Raw genomic sequence first — 20,031 nt, forward strand, 5'->3', positions numbered from 1 at the left:
ACTTCCAACAAGGATGATTACATCTGTAAGTTTTTGCAACCTTCCAAAACTGAAAATCTAACCATCGCAGTAATTTCACATAGTGACTGATGTGATGTACAAAGTTGCAAGTGCCAATTTATGATGTCTACATGACAGACAAAGACCTTGGAAGCAAAGAGTAGACATGCGTACAATTTTATTCATACCATAATGGGTACATGTAATTCTGCTATTCAGACATTGACATTGGCCCTCGTATTGAATCCTGCTGGATCTTTCTGAAAGGCTGTGACTTGTTCTCTTGTTCACTCTGGTGCTGATTTCAATTTTATCAACTCTGAGCTACTGTTACAAGCAGACCCCACGGGACTGGAATCTTCCTGACGCCGAACACATTGTTGTTCTTGATGCAATACTTCTGGGTCAAATGACATACCATACTGCCTACAATCACCTCCTCCTCACAGGTAACCACAATGAAACGATCTCCTCTTGTGTAAACCCCACATCCATGTCTCACATTGTTTTAAGACTCCCCTGCTTAAAGCTGCACAACTCCCAAATTGACTGGTACGCTGCCTCTATTACCAGTTGCAGTATTTTCTGTCATTCACACAGACCTTCTGGCCCCATTCACTCTCCTGACTTTCCCCCCGACTGCTGACTTTTACTGTGTTCCACTGGACTACCATGGTTGTCTTTAGTAAGGAGTTGGGCCTTTCACTTCTTCTTCACCAACCTCCCCCCTGTGCCACTGACTTGCATCCTGGCATTTCAATACAGACTAGAAAACTTCCCAAACAAAACCAAAAATGCTAAAGAAAAATATATCACTAAATCCCTTTCAGCTGGTCTCATTCACCCCTTCTCTCTTCCTTCAAGTGCTGGCCTTTTCTTTGTAGACAAAGCATCTTTTGGAAGGACAGATGCATTTGGTTACATCCAAAATTGGTGGGAGTCACTATCTTTCAATCCATCTTAAAGCTTCTTGGATGCGCATTCATCGAAGCTGTTTGTGTGTTTGTGTGTGTGTTTGTGTGTGTGTGTGTGTGTGTGTGTGTGTGTGTGTGTGTGTGTGTGTGTGTGTGTGTGTGTGTGTGTGTGTGTGTGTGTGTGTGTGTGTGTGTGCGCGACGAGGTAGCTATCCGACTGGCCAAAGATGCATGTTACTCTGAATACATGACTATTCTTTGTGTTGATAATACAAAGTGGAGGTCTTACCATAATTTTTTCACCAGTCTATATAGTTACATGCAAGTAGATGCCCACCTGGCCCAGCTAATGCTCACCTCGGCATGTAGAGAACCCTCTCGGCCACGACAAATCCCACCCTGAAGAAGAGGTTACTGGCAGGAATGAAGGGAAACACCAGAAACAACATTCCCACCAACACCTCCCTGCTGTCTTGCCTCTGTAGAGAGAGAGAGATATGAAGACAAACACGGCAAAATGAACACATTCACAGCAAAGAAGTCTAACATTAAATTTCTTAATAAACAAAGCCAAAAGGCACCAAGTGCAATCGCTTCAAATAGCATGGCTGAAAAGCACATTTGCTATAAATGGTAATTTTTGTCATTCAGATTCTGCCAACACACACAACCAGTACTTGTACATAGAAATACATGCACATTCAGCAGCCATGACCAATCTGTCTTAAATGTTAACATCATCTCTACAACAGAAAAGCAATTAAGGCAATCAAATCATCAAATTACAGTTAATTCCTTTTTCTATAGAGTCCATGTCTGAGTCCATCCATATTTCATAATGCCCACAGCCTGTGCCATGTCCTCTTCCATGCTATTCCACCATGCCTGTGTTTATTTGAACAAACTGGCCTCTAATTGGCTGAGTCGGCGGCCCCTCGTTGAGTTCAGTAGATTGGCTCATTACCAGTAATGAGAGCAGAAGTGTGAAGTGCTGATTAGTGTCACTCCAGTCAGAGGTTGTTCTGCTGTCCACCAGCTAATTAAAAGCTACAGGCACCATCTCTGACTGAAAGGGACTTATAGTGATATTACAGACACACAAACAACAAACACATTCTGAGCTATTGAGGCGATCCTCAACTTGTAACAACCTGAATAATAAAAAGAGAAGAATACAACAAACTGCTGCCTGCTGATATGAATGGACACTGATACAATCATAACCATTATGAACATCTCTAAACATTAAGAGAGAGCTACTGATACCATTGACTAGTAATGGACCGACAGTAATATCACAGACAGTAATGCACACACTGAGTTGTGATATGGCAGCAGGCTGCTAAACAGCCCAAGAATTATCCACACAAACAAGCTGCAGCGCACTAATTCAAATTATATGAGGTTGTTTTACAGACTTGGAACATATTGTTATTAAGTATGACTTACATTATTTTTAACTGACATTATTTACAATATAAGTTACAAATAAATGCCCAAAATTTCCGCCTTGATATCATAGAAAAAAAGACTCGATAGAATTTGACTGAGCATCACTATATTTCTAAGTGATTCAGTGAAAATTGTCTGTACATCTTTGGCACATTCAAACCGGGAACTGCCAATAAGTCAGTATACTCGTGGTGCTCTTAAACTGCGGACGCCTATCTCATCGTGAAGCCTTTTCCAAAAGGACATGTAACAATTGCTGCTTCATCAGCCATGAAAGTGATAGCATTCAATCAATCAGACATACCCACAGTAGTGATGAAGAGAACCATGTACATGCAAAAAACTATCATACTAACAGGATTCAACATTCAGTTGTGTACATTCAGTGTGTAGCCAGTACAGCTTGGCTTTCTTTGGAATGCCAAACACAGGTCAAACCAGGCAACAAATCCCTTTTGTTTAGGTTCTGGACCTAGACACTGCATAAAACTGCCATCTTGGACATTACACAGGACAGGGAACCCTCCTGTTCTCAGAAAGAAACTCCATTAGTGTCAGAAGTGAAGTACAGCAGGAGACTGTTGTGATCAACCTCACCATTTTGCAATTCTTCCTGCTCCAGGGGCACCGTACTTTGGCTAACGCTGTGCTCTGACCCCCTCAACTGAGGGGATATGCGAAAAACAGAATTTCCCTTAGGGGATAAATAAAGGTAGGAAAAAATGGTGTTACATTCATTTCCTTACAGTATGAGTGTGAATCTCAGACCTCCTATGGAGGAATGAAGATTCATACAGGACATCAACATTTTGGAAGACCACAAGTTTAAAGACACAGTGACTCTCATGTAGTTGCTCCCCACTTTGCTCATTTTGGACCCCCTCCTTTGGAATGCAAACACCCTAACCTCCCCTGCAAGCAGGGCAGCTGAGTAAGAATTTTTACACTGAAACATACACGCACTCAATAACTTTTCTGATATCTGTTTTGTGTGTTTGTGCATACCAATAATAAGGAGTTTCTTTATCATCTATCCTAAATCACATCTGTAGGTGATATGGGGACAAAGTTAAGGTTTTACTGAAATATTCACATTTCTTGCATTGACCCACAGTGCCACCTAGCGAAATTGGATGGCCTGGCGATGTCGGGATGAAATCAATAATAACAATTGTATCACCATTGATTAAAAGTGTAAAATGCGAAGTTGGTAACATTTACAACTGCACACAATAAATTTAGCTACGAGTCATGCTAACGGCTAACGGTGTAGCCATCCCACAATAGACCACTTTTCTAGACAGTGCTTGAGTTTACAAAAAGTCTTAAAATGTTGAATAAAATCGCTATAATTGTATTTAGATTTGCAGTAATTTGTGAATGTAGCAGACAGATGAAAAATGCAGATAAATAGAAACAAAACATTTTTGTGGTTTAAGTTTTTACTCCGTCAAGGCTCTGCCTCCTTGGAGGAGGAAGAACCTAAACAACAAAAATATCTCTTTTAATAACTTAATTATAATTTTTTTGTTTATAAAAAATTACATGAATAAAAATTGATATTCCTATAAAATCAACCATCAAAATTACACCATTTATCAGACCCAGAAATGATGAAAACAGAATGAATCTATGGATTTTCAACATTTTGAAGGTCCTTGAACTACTTATGCTGATTTTATGTGCCATACAGTGGAAAAAAACAACTAAATTCAGGCTTTAAGCCATCAAAATCACTTTTTTCTATATGTCCCATTTTCCTTGTTTTTTTACACAAATTTTAGATTATAAACACGTATATGTCTATTCATTGATTCAACTGTCAACCACAATTTTATTTGAATTGAAAAACTTCACTTATTGTGTTAAATATTGCTATTTGACAAAACTGCAATTAATTGCGATTAATTAATTACAAAGCCTGTAATTAATTAGATTACATTTTTTAATCACATCCCGCCACATATATATATATATATATATATATATATATATATATATATATATATATATATATATATATATATATATATATATATACACACACACATATACATACATATATATATATACACACATATACATACACACATATATATACATACATACATATCCTCTCCTTTGAACCATGTCTACAATGGTCTAATACAGAAAGAGATATTTAAGGAAAAAGCTGGTTGGAATGGGACATAAAAAAAATTCTGCACTTGAAATATGTGCAATGTCTCATGGTCCATGTGGTGAATGTCACCCAACCCTTCAGAAATCACAGAAGTCCAAAAGTTGGTTATGACATAGCCAGCTGGGATGCAGTTCTGCTACAGAAAGATTCTACCCAGTTTCTATCCAAAAGAGAAGCCCAAGCAGAGATGTTAATTGCAGAGGTTTTTTCACCCTCGCAGCCGACAGAATGTTTGCCTGAGGCTGTCAAAAGAGCTCATTTTCATTTTCTCTGAGAGTCATCTTCAGATTTCTGCAAGCGGACCCAGCTGGACCATCCAGGAAAAGAAGACAGAAACTGAATGAATGAAGACCTGCCGACCACTCTGGTGAGGTTAACCAGGACTCCAGATGGTCTAGCCGCACGCACGCACGCACAAACTGACCAACTGGAACTGACAGGCCCAAACCCACTGACAACGGCTGCACAGAAATGGACACTGACATAAATATGTACAGACAAGATTGACAGACACATGCACACACAATTTGATTTGGAAGCTGGCAAGGGAAAGTGCACTGAAAGAATCTGGCATTGACTTCCACATAAGGGTTGAATGACTACAACATGCTCTGCGTGCGTGCGTGCGTGCGTAGAGTCCTTTCTATACGTGTTTCCCACTGGTTGCTATGGGCCAAAATGGGGCCTGGATATAAAGTACAACCCTGCCCCTCCTTTAACACAGAAAGGAAGTTTCTGCACTGAGGCTTTGCAGTCACTGGGAGGTCATTAACTTCACATCAATCACATCCTAGAGTGAAGAAGAGGCCAAGAAGGGGCATAGCAGAACATCAATTACTTCCAGAGGTTGCAGTGGGGTCAGCACTGTGCCTTTTACACAGAACTGCAGTGAGAATAGGTCATAAGTGTCTGGAAGACATATTTATACTGACAGCTGTGCGTTATTTGAGTGCAGCAAAATATGTCTGATAAACTGAGTTTTAAGTTGAGAAGCACATTTTGACCTTGAAAACTCTGCAACCACCATTCAGACAAATTTATTTGCCTTCCTCTCTCACAGCCATATATGCAACAATAACAATATCAGCAGTGTTGACAGCCCTCACAGGTACAATTAACATTTAAACACAAACCATCATACACTCCTCGCTCATCCAGCAGCTCCTCACATAGACATAAACTACAGAATCTTTCCAGAGAGACTCATCCATGCACTGGATGTTGGCAGCATTTCTTTTCAAGCTCTGCACAACCACTACCCTGACATACCAGATGGTTTGTCACACAGAACCACCTGAGAAGTCGTTCTCTAAATTGTTAGGGAAAGGGCAGACACTTTAAAAAACACACTTGGTAGGTGATTGCATGGACCATGTTCCTATCCATTACAGCCTGACTCACACCTAATAGATGCTCATAGCAGCCTGCAGTTAATCACAAGATGCTGATGGTCTGACAGGCTGTGGATGAGCCAAAAAGGTAAAGCTTAAGGCAATGCCAGATAGATTCTCTCAGAATTGTGATCTTGCATCCGATGTATCATATCATTCAACAGCCTTTATCAGTGTGTTAGGGGGAAGCTGGAGAACCCAGGCGCAGACACAGAGAGACTGGCAGACAGGTGAATTAAGGAAAGACTTTCATTTAACCAGAAAACTAAAACAATACATAAATGGAGAACTGAACTGGGAGGAAACAAAACTAAACCAAACTACTACTAACAAACACTATGAATTCAAAAACTGAAGAGCACTAAACTAAATTGAATTAACAAAACTAAGCTAAGGAGGGGTACTTACAAGATGGGGGGAACTGACAACAGAAGGGGCAGGGAGCTGGCTCAGGAAATCTGGAGCGAACGGAGAGGAGACCGGAGCAACTGGCTGGAGACATAAGCAGGGCTAGCGAGACTCCGAAAGAAGACTGAGTCCAAGTGAGGGAAATCCAAAGGAGGGGAAAACAGAGTCCGAAAGCAGAGTCCGAAAGCAGAGTCCATGTGGGAACAGAGTCCATGAAGGCATGTGGGTTGATGATCCAGTGGGGAGTGAATGACAGGACAGAGCTTAAATAGCTGGAGGTGAGGTGGAGAACAGGAGAGTTGGGTGAGCTGATTGTCACAGCTGACTTTCATCCCAGCAATCAGCAGTTCAGGCAGTGAGAGCAGGGGAGCGAGTGAGAGACAGAGAGAGAGAGAGACGGGCAAGAGCGACAGGGAGAGAGAGATGACAGATACAGAGGAAGACAGACAGGTCAAAATAGACGCAGAAAAACGAGGAAGAAAGAAAGAGGTAGAAGGAACAGGGGCAGGAGCAGAATCACAACACAGTGCACATTTTCCCCCATACATGTGGGCAGGGAGGACCCCTTCCACCTTCTAGTAGGCTTAGTAGACTATTATTATGCCATTTAATGGTGGGAGAGTCACAGTTCAGCAAGCCAGGTTTCACTCAGGAGTCTTGCTTTGATTTTCACTTCCACTCACTGTTTATCATTCTGTGTTTGGTTAAGTTTAGGCACCAAAACAACATGGTTAGGTTTAGCAAAGGATCATGGTTTGTGTTAAAATACACTCAGTAATTTGTCCAGCACACAACTGTAAGATATTGCTTCATCACAGTTATTTTTGGTTTATCATTGATTAGAATAGTTGATAATGAGTCTATTGATCCAACTACAAGGTGGAGGAGGTCCCAACAGTCCCACATGTATGGAAATGATGTGCAGTGATAATGGGCTGACAACGCTGGTTGGATCTCACAAGAATCTGAGGTAAAACAACCACCGCCACACTACACACTGAAAACACTTCATCTCTTTAGTCTGGTTTCATTAAAGTCTACTTGGTCTCAAATGAATCTAACATAGGTGCAAGATTAACAATAAATTCTGACTTTGAAATCAGCATATTAAACCGAATACGCTTGAAACTGTACACATGCAGCTCTCCCCTCCAATTGACTGACCTTAATTGGGCACTACAATTAAAGGTCAGATTCCAACATGCTGTCTGTTTGACACAAAGCTGACTCTACAAGGGTTTACAAAATACAGTGCGTGACCTGATGTGCTGTTGCACAGAATAGTTGTACTATAGAAAAGAAATGACCACAATGAGATGTAAAACGACCATAGAGAGACACAAAATGACCACAAAGGGATACAAAACAACTCCAAAGAGACATAATATGACCAAAAAAGGCCAGAATGGCCACAAAAAGTACAAAATGACCACACACATACACAAAACTACTACAGGACACACTAAGCAACTACAAACAAGCACACAACACTAAGAGGTGTAAAAGGACCATAAAGAGATACAAGACCACCACAAAAAGAATGATCAAATGGTCAAAAAGAGAATGAAACAAGAGAACAAACATACAAAATAACCACAATCAGAGACAAAACAACTATAAGGAGACACAAAGTGACCACAAAGATATATAAAACAACTATATCTACAATAACAGGGGTCCACTGTCTTGTAATTTGTTAATGCTTGTGCCTATATGGATGGGTAGTTCAATCTACTATAATGTATCAAAATGTATACACTGACTACATGTTTTATTTATGAAAAACCTTTATTTGAAAAAGTGCTAGTAAGCTGCTGAACTGACATTGCTCAATTAATGCAGTGCATTAAGTGTTTTCCTATTCAAATCTGTGGATGACAAATATTGGATGAAAATCTACTAGAAGAATGAGAACCTCAACACTATACTTCAACACAGTGACTTAGAAATTGTGTTTAATTCCTTCTCCCCACCGGAATCCATTTGCAATGGGGACAGGAGTAATTTGTGTAATAATATGGAGCAGCACATCACAGCATCATAAAAATCATTAAGTTTAATCAGTAGTTTTTGAAGTAAAATCAATTTTAGTGGAACAGCTGCAGTGATCTGATTCAGTTGCATGGGTGGCATTTTTGAGTCATTATAAATTACCCAATCAAAGACAAGGAAGTAGGACACAACATATAAACCAGAATTATCGACCCTGTTACAGAGAAATTACATTTATACAACAATAAGTTTTTTTTTTTTTTTGAAGTGCCACATTTATGAACTGCATCACAGTCAGCAGGAGGTAGTGGGGGCGGATGGTGGACATACGAGTGCACTACGGTCACACCAGAGACCATCGTGGACCTCACAGCCTTTTCTAGCTGGCACTCTCAAGAGATGGGGTACACCCTGGACAAGCTGCTTAGCTACAATTTAGTTCTATTTGAATGAAAGTTTTACAAGACAGAATGAAAATGAGCAAATTGGGCTTACATTTAGACTTGAAATCATGCTGTGTTCCAGCTTTGCTCTTCATGTAAGGATGAAGGGGTGTCTGCCTCCTCAAAGAAGTTAAATTTAAGTCTCCATGTACAAGATGTTCTAGGCAAATATACCAATTCTGCTTTTGCATTCAGAAGCACAGTGCTCTCACTCCTGCTCCACTGAAGCAGTGATGGACAAAAAGAAAATTATTTTGAATATTTTGACTTCTCAGAGTACAAGGCTCACAACCATGACATAGTCGTAACTTTTATATAACAGGGAAAAGTTACCGTATTTGAATAGAGATCTGCAGAATAAACAGCATAAAAGGAAAGTGGCAGCAACACCAGGCAGCATTTAGGTTGACTAAGTGGTATAATATTCACTTTGGGGAATGTTTTCTCCCCAAAACTTCAGCTCAGTTCAATAAACACTCCTTGAACTAAAAAAACATCTGAAATGCAGACAGAAATAAGCAGCAAGGCACTGTGGGGGGAAAAGACATAGGACTGTAAAGTGTATGGGAGAACATGAGGTATTACAAAAAGCTGACACAGATTGAGTGAGCAAAAACTTCTTCCCCCACAGACAAAATGCCAAAAAAAGCAGGAAATACACGAAAACATACTTCACAGAATAGGATCTGTCTCCACAGTAACAGGTGGTATATGAGACTTGAAAATGTGGAATAAAAATACGGTTTCTGCATGTTTTTTTTTTCCCAACACTTTGTCTAGGTGAGACAGTATATAATAGAATGTGTGTGTCACTGAAGCATTTACACATCCATACATTAGGTAAATCTGCTTCATCATGTAGATGGTCACAGGGGAGTTGCAGCCTTCCCACTCTGACAGGTCACCAGTCCATCACAGGGCCAATACAAAAAGACAGGCAACCCAGCACACTCACATATCGCTGACTTAGAACCACCAGTTAACCTACCGGAAATATTTTCAGACTGTGGGTGAAAAACAGAGCAGCCAGACAAAACCCACGCAGGCACAGGGAGAACATGTGAACTCCACACAGAAAGACTCCAGCTGAAGAGCAGTTTCAAAGGACGCTCTTGCTTTGAGGTGACAGCACTAACCACAGCACCAGCATTTGCACAGCTGTAGCATACAAAAGAGCAGAACATTTCAGAGCAACACACACAGATCCAAAGACCCTTTCCCAAAGCTGTAAATTTGGTGAGACACCATTTTAGAAGACAGCTAACTCAATATTCACCTCCAAATGGAACATCTGCTGATCGGATATTTACTAATAAAGGACCACTAACTGCTCTCTGGGAGATGACAAGATGCCTCCTACCTCCACCAGAATCTGATAAGGGTCATAAAGTGTCAGCTGTGAGGAGAACCACGCCTCTGCAGATGAGGATTGGCATTCTGAACTTCTGATCTCCCTACCTAACTCACAGAACTTGGTATGCAGGAATGGATTGAACAGTTTCAGTCACAACATTAAGGAAATGCAGCATCACTGGAGTGATGATCTGGACTCAGTCTCTGATACCAGGTTGATCAGGACCAGTATGGAAGAAGAACCCATCTGTAGGATTTCTTAATTTATATTTGTACGGGTTAAATAGTTTTTCCATCAATTATAACTGTAAGATTATTAATAATGTTTCTCCACCAATGTACAAAATGTAGGATAAATGTTTGTTCAAATGGGGTTAAGGTTTTTGTGCAGAATTATTATATAGTCCACCTGATATTCAACCAGCTAAGTATTTAGATTAGACAAATATAATAATGCAGCATACGAAACACTTCTTGTTGCGCTGTCAAGAAGAGCTTCAGGAATTGTAAGGGGAATTATTTAGCTTGACAGGTTATGTATCCAATTTAGGTAGCTGGAATCTATACAAGTTAGGGACCAAAATGTGAACAATAAAACAACTGAGGCACTGAACTTATATTTAGGTACATTTAATAAACTAAACAATAACAACACCCACACACACATTCAGACGAACAACAATGACACAAAACAAATAAGAGGGTTAAATGTGAAAGATGGGAAAAGGAAGGAAGAGAACACAATATTTTAACGCAACATTAGGATTAATATTACATTTGAAATATGGTGCTCTGAGGGAAAAGGGATAAAGAGACCACACCTGAAAGCAGCCATCAATTTGATAGTAGGCTAACTTGTTAGCCTGTAAATTGTGTCTTTGAAATGATAATTTGGGAAAGTTGCACCAAGTTCCAGTGACTGAAAGGTACTTGTGTGTCGTGATGATGATATAAAAATTCCCAATTTACCCTATCAAATGCCTTTTCTGCATATAGGCTTATCATAGCTGCGTTATAGCCTTCTTTTTGAATTTCATGTATGATGTGTAGCGTTCTTCTAATGTTATCTTGTGTTTGTCGGCCTGATATAAATCCAGTTTGATCTTCATCAATTAAATCTGGCATGAACTTTTCGAATCGTTTACAGATAATTGAAGTGTATATTTTATAGTCCATGTTTAGAATTGATATGGGTCTATAGTTATTACAGTTTTCCTTATCTTTGTTTTCTTTAGGGATTAGTGTTATAATTGCTTCTTTCCATGATGGGGGTGTCTTTCTTTCTTTCATAATATAGTTAAAGGTCCTATAGAGGAGTGAACTTAGCTCATTTTGAAATATTTTATACCACTCTATAGGAATGCCATCACTACCTGGGGTCTTGTTTGTTTTTAACCTGCCTATTGCCTTCCCTATCTCTTCTAGTGATATTTCTGCTGTAACTGTCTTATTTTGTTTCTCTCCAATACTAGGTAGATCGAGTGTGTTTAAAAATTCTCCTATTAATTTACTGTCCACCGTTGATGTTTGTGTATATAACTCTTTATAGTACTCCTTGAAGGTATGTTCTATTTCTTTTGGTTGAGTCATCAATTTTTTTGTAATAGGGTCTTTTATTTTATTAATTGTATTGTCAGCCTGCTGTTTTCGTAATCTCTGAGTTAGTAGTTTAGTGGATTTAGGGCCCAATTCATAGTATGTCTGTTTTGTGAATCTTGCTTTTTTCTCTACCTCTTGACCCAATATCTCATCCATATGTCTCTTCAAGTCCTGTATTTGTTCATAGATCTTCTGTTCCTTATTATTTTTGTAAATCTGTTCTGATTCTTTCAAATCTAAGATCAACTTGTTATATGTTTCCATTTTGATTTTCTTCAAATATGCCGTCCTTGCAATTAACCTGCCTCTTATTACAGCCTTCAAGGAGTCCCATAATATAGATGGGTCGACCTCTCCATTATCATTTTCTTCTAGAAATCTCTTAATTGCTGATTTAATGTCATTAACGGTTGTTTTATCATTCAGTAACCCCATGTTTAACCTCCACACCGTGTCCTTCTTTCTACTATCGATTTGGATAGTTAAATATACTGCATTGTGATCTGATACATCTGCCACTCCTATTTTAGAACCTGTTACTCTATAGTAATCTCCTTTCTGCATGAAGAAGTAGTCTATCCTAGAGTGGACAGAATGCGGCACTGAGTAATGTGTATAATCTCTTTCGAGAGGATGCAGGTTTCTCCAAATGTCTACCATTCCTAAATCTTCAAAAAAAGTATTGAGTAGTTTTGTTAAATGGCTTTTAGTCTTCTTTTTACTTGTTGTATCCAGATTGTGATTTAGTACTACATTCAGATCCCCTCCACATATACAGATTCCCTCACTTTCCATTGCAATGATATCAAATAGGGACTTGAAAAAATGTTTACTACTATCAGGGGAGCATAAATATTTATTAGTGTCATTGGATTATTTTCCACTTTCCCCTTTACTATGATATATCTCCCATCTTTGTTAAATTTGAAAATCTGAAAGAAATACAAGACAGAGTTTGAAATCAAGATTGCTACTCCTCTTTTGCGGTTCCCTTTGTATGAACTATAGTACGTATGTTTGTAACCAAATCCCTTTAATTTCTCATGTTCTTGTTTTGTTAAATGTGTTTCTTGTAAAAATGTAATATGCATCTTTTCTTTTTTCAGTTTTGTAATTATTTTGGCTCTTTTAATTGGATTACCTAGACCATTCACATTCAAAGACATCAGCCTAAGTCCTTGACTTTGAGTCATTAGGTTTGATTAAAGTATTTTCACTGTATCCCCTCAGTTTACAAGCAGATCTGCCATACTTCTCCTGAAACCATACTGTACACATAACAACCAATAACCGCTCTAGGAACTTGAGCAAAATAACTTCACCTGAAGAACTGTTGGACTTCCAAAAGCAGGTGTTCACCTACTACAGCACAGTTGTGGGTTGAGGGGGCTGTCCCGTAAAATAGGGCCCCTCTGTAGTAAGGTCTGGACAATGACTCTTACACATCAACATCTTAAGAGAACTTACGTATGTAGCTGCCGATCGTCCATCACAAATAGGACCATCAAATATGAGCAATTTTGAGGAGTGCAATTAGTCTTAAGCTAGATTGTTCATTTTTAGAATCTTGTCTTTTCATCTTAATGCACTCACATACCTAGCATGTCCTTCATCTCCTTTGAAATTCCTGTAGTCTTAGTTTGGCCCGTTCCGCGGTGTCCTCAGAGTGTCGGCCCCGCTGCCATGGCAACGCTCTCTGGAGCCGTTCTTCCATCCCGGTCCGGGCTGCGCCTCTCCCCGGTATCTCTACCTGTAGTCCTCGCCTGTTCAGTTCCTCTGCTGCCTCCTGTGCACTGCCGTAGGTCCACGGACCGCTTTCCCAGTGGATTCGAATTTTCGCCAGGGGTGTCTGGAAGCGGATTCCCTTCTCTTTAAGTGCCCTTTTAATGCCGACATGTTCTTTCCTTTTCTGAATTATCTCCGTGGCGTAATCGTGGTCAAGAAACAGTGGACGATTTTGATATTCGATTTTCTTTTTCCAGGCTTCCTTCAAAATCTTCTCCTTCGTCGTGTACTGTAAAAAGTTCACAACCAATGATCTCGGGGGTTTGTCAGAGTCCGGTCTTTGTATTAAAACCCGATGGGCCCGCTGTATTTGCAGGTCTGTTTCTGCTGGCAAGGATAACTCCGTTTTCAGAAGTTGTTCGATAAATTGTGGGGCAGAGTTGCCCTCTACCCCTTCTTTTAGGCCGAAGATGCGGATATTGTTCCGCCGGTTTCTCCCCTCTTGGTCTGTTAATCTGTCCTGTAGTATCCTCTGTTGTATCAGTGCCTGAAGTAGGGCGTCTTTTACCTCCATGTTCCAGCTTTCCACGTCGGCCACTCTCTGTTCGGCTCCATCCAGTCTAGTTGTTTGTTTTGCTAGCTCGTTTGCCGTTGCCGTGAGCTTTTGGTTAACATTTTTCATAAAGTCCTCGAGTTCTTCCTTCATTTCTTTTTTTTATTTCTTCTTTGAATGTAGTTAACTCCGTTTTTAGCTCACTTTTAAAGTCTTGAATTTCCCTGACAATGTCTTTCAGACCTGCTCGTATCATATCTGTAGCTTCAGCTTCCGCATGTTCCGGCTCACCCGCGTCTGTTTCAGACATGTCTCCTCTGTGTTTCTCCGTCAGTTCGAGTTGTTCTGCCAGGTTTTTAGTAGTTTTTGTCCTTCTTGTTCTCCCTCCCCTTTGCATCTCTAATTCGAATCCATTATTTGCATTTTAGCTTTGAATTTGGGGAATTTTATTGTGTTGATCGGGAGCTAATCGTTTATGCTGCCATATTGGGCTGGCTCATTCCCGGAAGTCCCAGATGTGGTCTTTTAAAGTGGACTTTTGCATGTCATTAAGGAAGGGGGGCATCTGGACCAACCTCCATTGGGGAGGGCTAAAGCCCAGATGTCCCTCGCATAATTACATTGGCAGATAATCTTTGGGTATCTGTAACTCCAAAAATATTGTAATTTGGTGAACAGGATGTACCTAGGTGCATTACTGACAGACAGGGGATCAGAACGATATCAAATATGGTCATGTGAATGACAGACATGTTACAAATTATCATATTGATACTAATCAGGAGGAATAAAAGATCAAGGGCAAGGCAAGATGTAGAATGACCATGAAGTTATTGAAAAGTTCATTTGTTCTGTGAAATGGATGTACATAAGAAGGAGTTTAGTCCAGAATTGTGAGATGATTGTCTATGTTGGTGCTGACATGAGTGCAGAGTTCCTTGTCAATGAGTGGAATGTATTTGAATTTGTCATGCAGGTTCCTGTGCTTCAATGGCTCAGGAATCAGTCCGAATGTTTATTGGCAGCCATTTGGTCCCTTGTAGGTCTGATAGTGGCTGGGGGTTTAAACCAGGCCTAATTTACATCCTGAAGGTTTGTGTAGGGGAATCCTTTAAATTCTGATCTGATGCTCTCCTGCTGATTTGTCACTTTGCATCCTTGTACCAGATCTGGAAAGTGACTTGCTTGCAGTGTCTTGGTGTCTTGGCTCCACTGATCAAAGCGAGCCCCATCTCCAACCTGTGGCTGTGAAGGTGCTAAACCCAGGGCAGAAAAGGGACAGACAAAATCCGCTCTTGTCCTGTTCCACTGTGTAATAATGGCTGGTGGATCCTACACCATCCAATCTGAAGTGTTTATGGAGAAGAACAAACAAGACACCAACACCCCCCCTTCTCTCTGTCACAGATCACAGCCATAAAGGCAGAGAGAGATTTTTTACTTGAAGCTTATATACTTCCTATGTCTTATTGTTCTTATTATTGAATGTATATGCTTGTGTTTTAGCAATGTTATAAATGTACTTTCGTGTGGCCTAAAGTCTACAATTTGTAAGTTTATTCATATGTTTACACCTTTTATTGTTCTCTCAGGAACCATATGAGATAAACATATTGTGTTTGGTGTCATTCTAATCACTTATTCTGTGCTATTTTAGATCTGTGATCATCATAAATGTTAAACAACAGGATATGTACATTTAAGAAATGAACTAAGAGTAAGTTCTAAAGGTATTTGGCCTCTGACCTCTCCTGGACAGTGATGCTCAACACCATCCCTTGGGAGGAACACATCCATGATTGATCAGATGCTGATTTGAATTTGGCTCCAAAATGTTCTATATAGAGGAAAGTCACTGGAAGAAAAACAGGGTTTTTCTTAGAAAAATTCAACTTGAAGCTTGTAAGATGGGGGTTGTAGAACACAGGCTCTTAGAAAAATAGGCTCTTAGAAGGATGCAACTGGGCCTAGGAATACTTAACAACTACAACAGCACAAACATTTTCTTGACAACTATGAGCTTTGACTCTTAGTGCTTTTATTTTGACACACCTTTGCAAAGCAAACCTGCCAAAGTTCCTCCTTGTCTCTGCGTTCCGGAACCAACTCATCCAGCAGGTCATCACAGCTTCACATTCTGCAGCGGCCTCGCTCTCACTACTACAAAGGCTACGCAAGTATCATTTTGCTTCTGCTAAATGAGTGAATTTACAAATTATAATTGGTTTTCCTATTTTCTAAGTAATTCTAAATTCATCACCTTTCTACCAACTGCTTACAGTGATGATCACAGTTCACTAGTTTATCTGCATTTATTCATTCATTTATTCACTGTTGTTTATTGTTTGTTTGTAGTAGTAGTTAATAAATGTTTGTGTATAATTATCATCGGATTGCTTTGGAAACTGGAGATCAATGAAATCAGAGTTTACGACTTTCATAATGAGACTGCTCAATTTCTTTTTCATCGAAGTCTCTTTGAGACTTATCTAAATTGATAATTTTCTCAGACAAGCTGAGAATAGTGCCCCTAAATTAGCGAGTGCAATTTTAATCACAAAGTTTAGCTTTGACTATTAGCTGTGTTGCAGCTAATGGTCTTGCTTTTATCTACATTGTTTGGTGCAGCCGCATGAGGCCAATTGTGCTACAACAGCCCAATGCAATATTCAGTTTTTCAGTAACCAGATGTACTCTAAACCAGTGATTCTGAACCATGGGGCCGCGGCCCATCCTTGGTCTGCGAGCGACAAATACTGGGCTGCGAAAAATTTTCAGTTCTGCACTTGTGGGCCGCGAGTGCCACGAGACTGCAATGCAGCTCCCCACCATTTGGTGGCAGTGAGGCGTCATTCAGTTGTTGAACACGCTCCAATAAACAGCAACAGAAGAAGCCAGCGGCAAAGTTTTGACAGAAGTTATGGAGAAGTTTTTAAAACGAAAAAATGAAGACAAAATTGATGCCACCCCCTCCTCAAAGATGAAATTTGTGCGCAAGTAAAACAATGACTTTGGCTTTGTGAACGGAGGTAGTGAGGGAGAGCTGAGAGCCCAGTGTGTTGAGTGTGGGGTCATGCTAGCAAATGAAACACTGAAGCCTTCAAAATTAAGGAAACCAAACATCCAAAGCTAGTTGGAAAGCTGGTGGATTTTTTCAAGAGAAAGGAAAATGGGTTACAGATGCAGAAAAGGTCAGTTGTGTCAGTGACTGGCGACTCTAAATGTGCTTTAAAAGTTAGCTACCTCGAGACTTCCGGTTGACCGAATGGCGTAGCAGTAGGTTGAAAACGGCTCCGATATATTTTATACTTTAAAGCACTCTAATTTCTTACCAAGCCATAACCTTCGGCACAGCGGTTGTTATTTACTCCTAGTTAAACTGCACTTAAGCTAAAATGAGCTCTAAGGGTGGTAGAGGCTCAAAAAGGGAAGATCCACCTCCCGATTTCACGCTGGATGCTATCTCCAAGCTACTTGGTGAGCACCGCAACTCGCTAGCCGCCGAGTTTAAAACTTCCTTTAGCGCTATGGAGGCTAAGTTTGACCAGGTGCGGGAAACTGTTGAAGACCACGGGCAGCGCCTGGCTTCTCTTGAGCTAGCAGCCGACGACCTGACCCAGCGTGTCGACGAGCTGGAGAAGCTTTGTTCCACCATGCGAGATAGCAATGCTAAGCTTTCCGCTAAAGTGCTTGACCTGGAGAACCGCAGCAGGCGGAACAATCTGCGCATTCTCGGGCTGGCAGAGCTTACAGAAGACGGGCGTCTAACGGAGTTTCTCGCCGGTGCCCTGTGTGAAATGTTTGGCAAAGACACACTCCCAACTCCTCCGGAGCTCGACAGGGCTCACCGTTCCCTTGGCGCGAAGCCGAAGCCGGGTCAGAGACCGCGACCCATCATTATCCGGCTGCATCGCTACCATATTAAGGACCTGCTCATCAGGGAAGCCCGGCGGAGAGGGACGCTGCAGTACCGCGGCCAGCAGATCCGAGTGGTGGAGGACTACAGCCCCGAGGTGTCAACCCAGAGAGCAGAGTATCGAGAGGTGATGGGTGAGCTCTACAACCAGGGACTCAGACCTTCACTCCTCTTCCCAGCGAGGCTTCGCATCACCCTAACCACTGGGGAGAAGAAGTGGCTGCGTTCAGTGGAGGAGGCACGGAAATTTGTTGAGAGCCTTCCATCCTCGCCTCGCTCACCGTAAGACTGTACTATACATCTCCATAGGGTAAACTGTTGTGCTCTTTACGTCTCAGCTATCTATGTAAAACCTTATGATTCAGTAAGAGGTGCTCAGTCTTAATATTACCATCCCTTACTGTGATACAGCTTCAATGTTACATTTCTTCTGAGACATTTTTCTTTTCTTTACACTTATACCTCAGCTAAAATGGGTCGGTTAATTGACAATATCAGCACCTCTTGTTCTCTGTGCTTGTTTTTTTATTATCATCGTTATTGATGTTCATATCTCTTTCATCCAGAGTGTTTAATGCTTTGTGTTTTTCTACTCACTGAAGTAATGGAGCCTGTTAGGATATTAGAATGTGGAAGAGTAGCTTTGGGAGAGAGAGAGTTTTTTGGGGAGAAGCTTGCTGTCAGGTTCATGGACAGCTCTTCTGTTTTTTGGGTGGGGGGCTCAAATCTAGTCTTATTTTTCTATTTTTTGCTCTTGGTTCTGGCAATCGTTTCCCTTCTTCTGGTAAAAGTCTGGCGCAGTTGCTGCAGATTGTAGTTATTTGCCCAACTCCTTCTTATGTAACCAACTTTAATGAGTAATCCATTGAATATTCTCAGTTGGAATGTCAAGGGTCTTAATCACCCCGTTAAGCGAAGGAAAGTACTTGCACATATAAGACAGGAAAATGCATCAATTGTTTTCCTTCAAGAGACACACATTCGTGCTTCTGATAGCTCCAGGCTCATGGCGGGATGGTCGGGACAGCACTTCCATTCATCATTTGAGGCAAAGGCCAGGGGGGTCTCAATTCTTATAAATCGTAATACAGCATTTACACCTCACGAAATAATATCAGACAAACATGGCCGCTTTGTTATTGTCTCAGGAAAACTACTAAATACCAATGTAATATTAGCTAACTTGTATGGCCCTAATACTGATAATCCAAGCTTTTTTGAGCATTTTTTCTCCCAGCTGCCTCATCTGAGTTCATACTCACTTATTCTTGGGGGAGACTTTAACTGCTGGTTGGACCCTGTCTTAGACCGCTCTTCCTCTAAACCAGCTCCTCTTAGTAAATCTGCCTCACTTGTCCAATCTATCTCAGATGAACTGGGTATCCTCGAAATCTGGCGATTACTTCACCCAAATATTAGGGAGTATTCATTCTTTTCACAGGTACACCATTCATTTTCCCGAATAGACCTCTTTTTCCTTGATAGTCAGTTGGCTGCATTTGTTACTTCCTGTGAATACAGGAGCATCGTTATTTCAGATCATGCTCCACTGTTACTAACCTTGACCATTCCTGACTCCCTGAAGGTGGATCGGAGCTGGCGATTTAATGTAACCTTCCTGTCAGATCCAAATTTTTTGGAATTCATGAAAGAACAGATAACTCTCTTTTGGCAAACAAATTCTACACCGGATGTTTCTAGTCTGACTATTTGGGACACCATGAAGGCTTATATACGGGGCCAAATAATCTCTTACACAGCTAACATGAAAAAGAAAAACTCTAAGGAAAGACTGGAATTATCACAGAAAATTAAAGAACTAGACCACCTATATGCCTGCACCAAAAATCCTGACACATACAAAAGACGTGTTGAACTCCAAACCCAATTTGACCTTCTCTCAACTCATGTAATAGAGCGACAACTTTTAAGAAGTAAAGTAAATTTCTATGTACACGGAGACAAGGCTGGAAAGTTGTTAGCCAATCAGCTAAGGGGGTTCAAGGCAAAGCAGTTAATAACTGAGATTAACACGGCTAGGGGTATTACACTGGACCAAGGGATAATAAACACTACATTCAGAAATTATTATTCGGCCCTTTA

The 20,031-nt window shown here is 40.6% G+C and overlaps 1 protein-coding gene across 5 annotated transcripts in view; it reads right to left on the minus strand.

Annotated features, from left to right (window-relative positions):
• Positions 1–20,031, minus strand: part of tmtc1 (transmembrane O-mannosyltransferase targeting cadherins 1) — a 277,652-nt gene that overhangs the window by 85,896 nt on the left and 171,725 nt on the right. For all 5 annotated transcript variants that reach the window (XM_055006524.1, XM_055006521.1, XM_055006522.1 and 2 more), the window contains one exon: positions 1,272–1,393. In XM_055006524.1, coding sequence (XP_054862499.1) covers positions 1,272–1,393 — 122 coding nt within the window. The remainder of the gene's footprint in view (positions 1–1,271; positions 1,394–20,031) is intronic.

The sequence above is a fragment of the Amphiprion ocellaris genome, chromosome 21 (assembly GCF_022539595.1).
Source record: "Amphiprion ocellaris isolate individual 3 ecotype Okinawa chromosome 21, ASM2253959v1, whole genome shotgun sequence".
Taxonomy (NCBI): Eukaryota; Metazoa; Chordata; class Actinopteri; family Pomacentridae; genus Amphiprion; species Amphiprion ocellaris.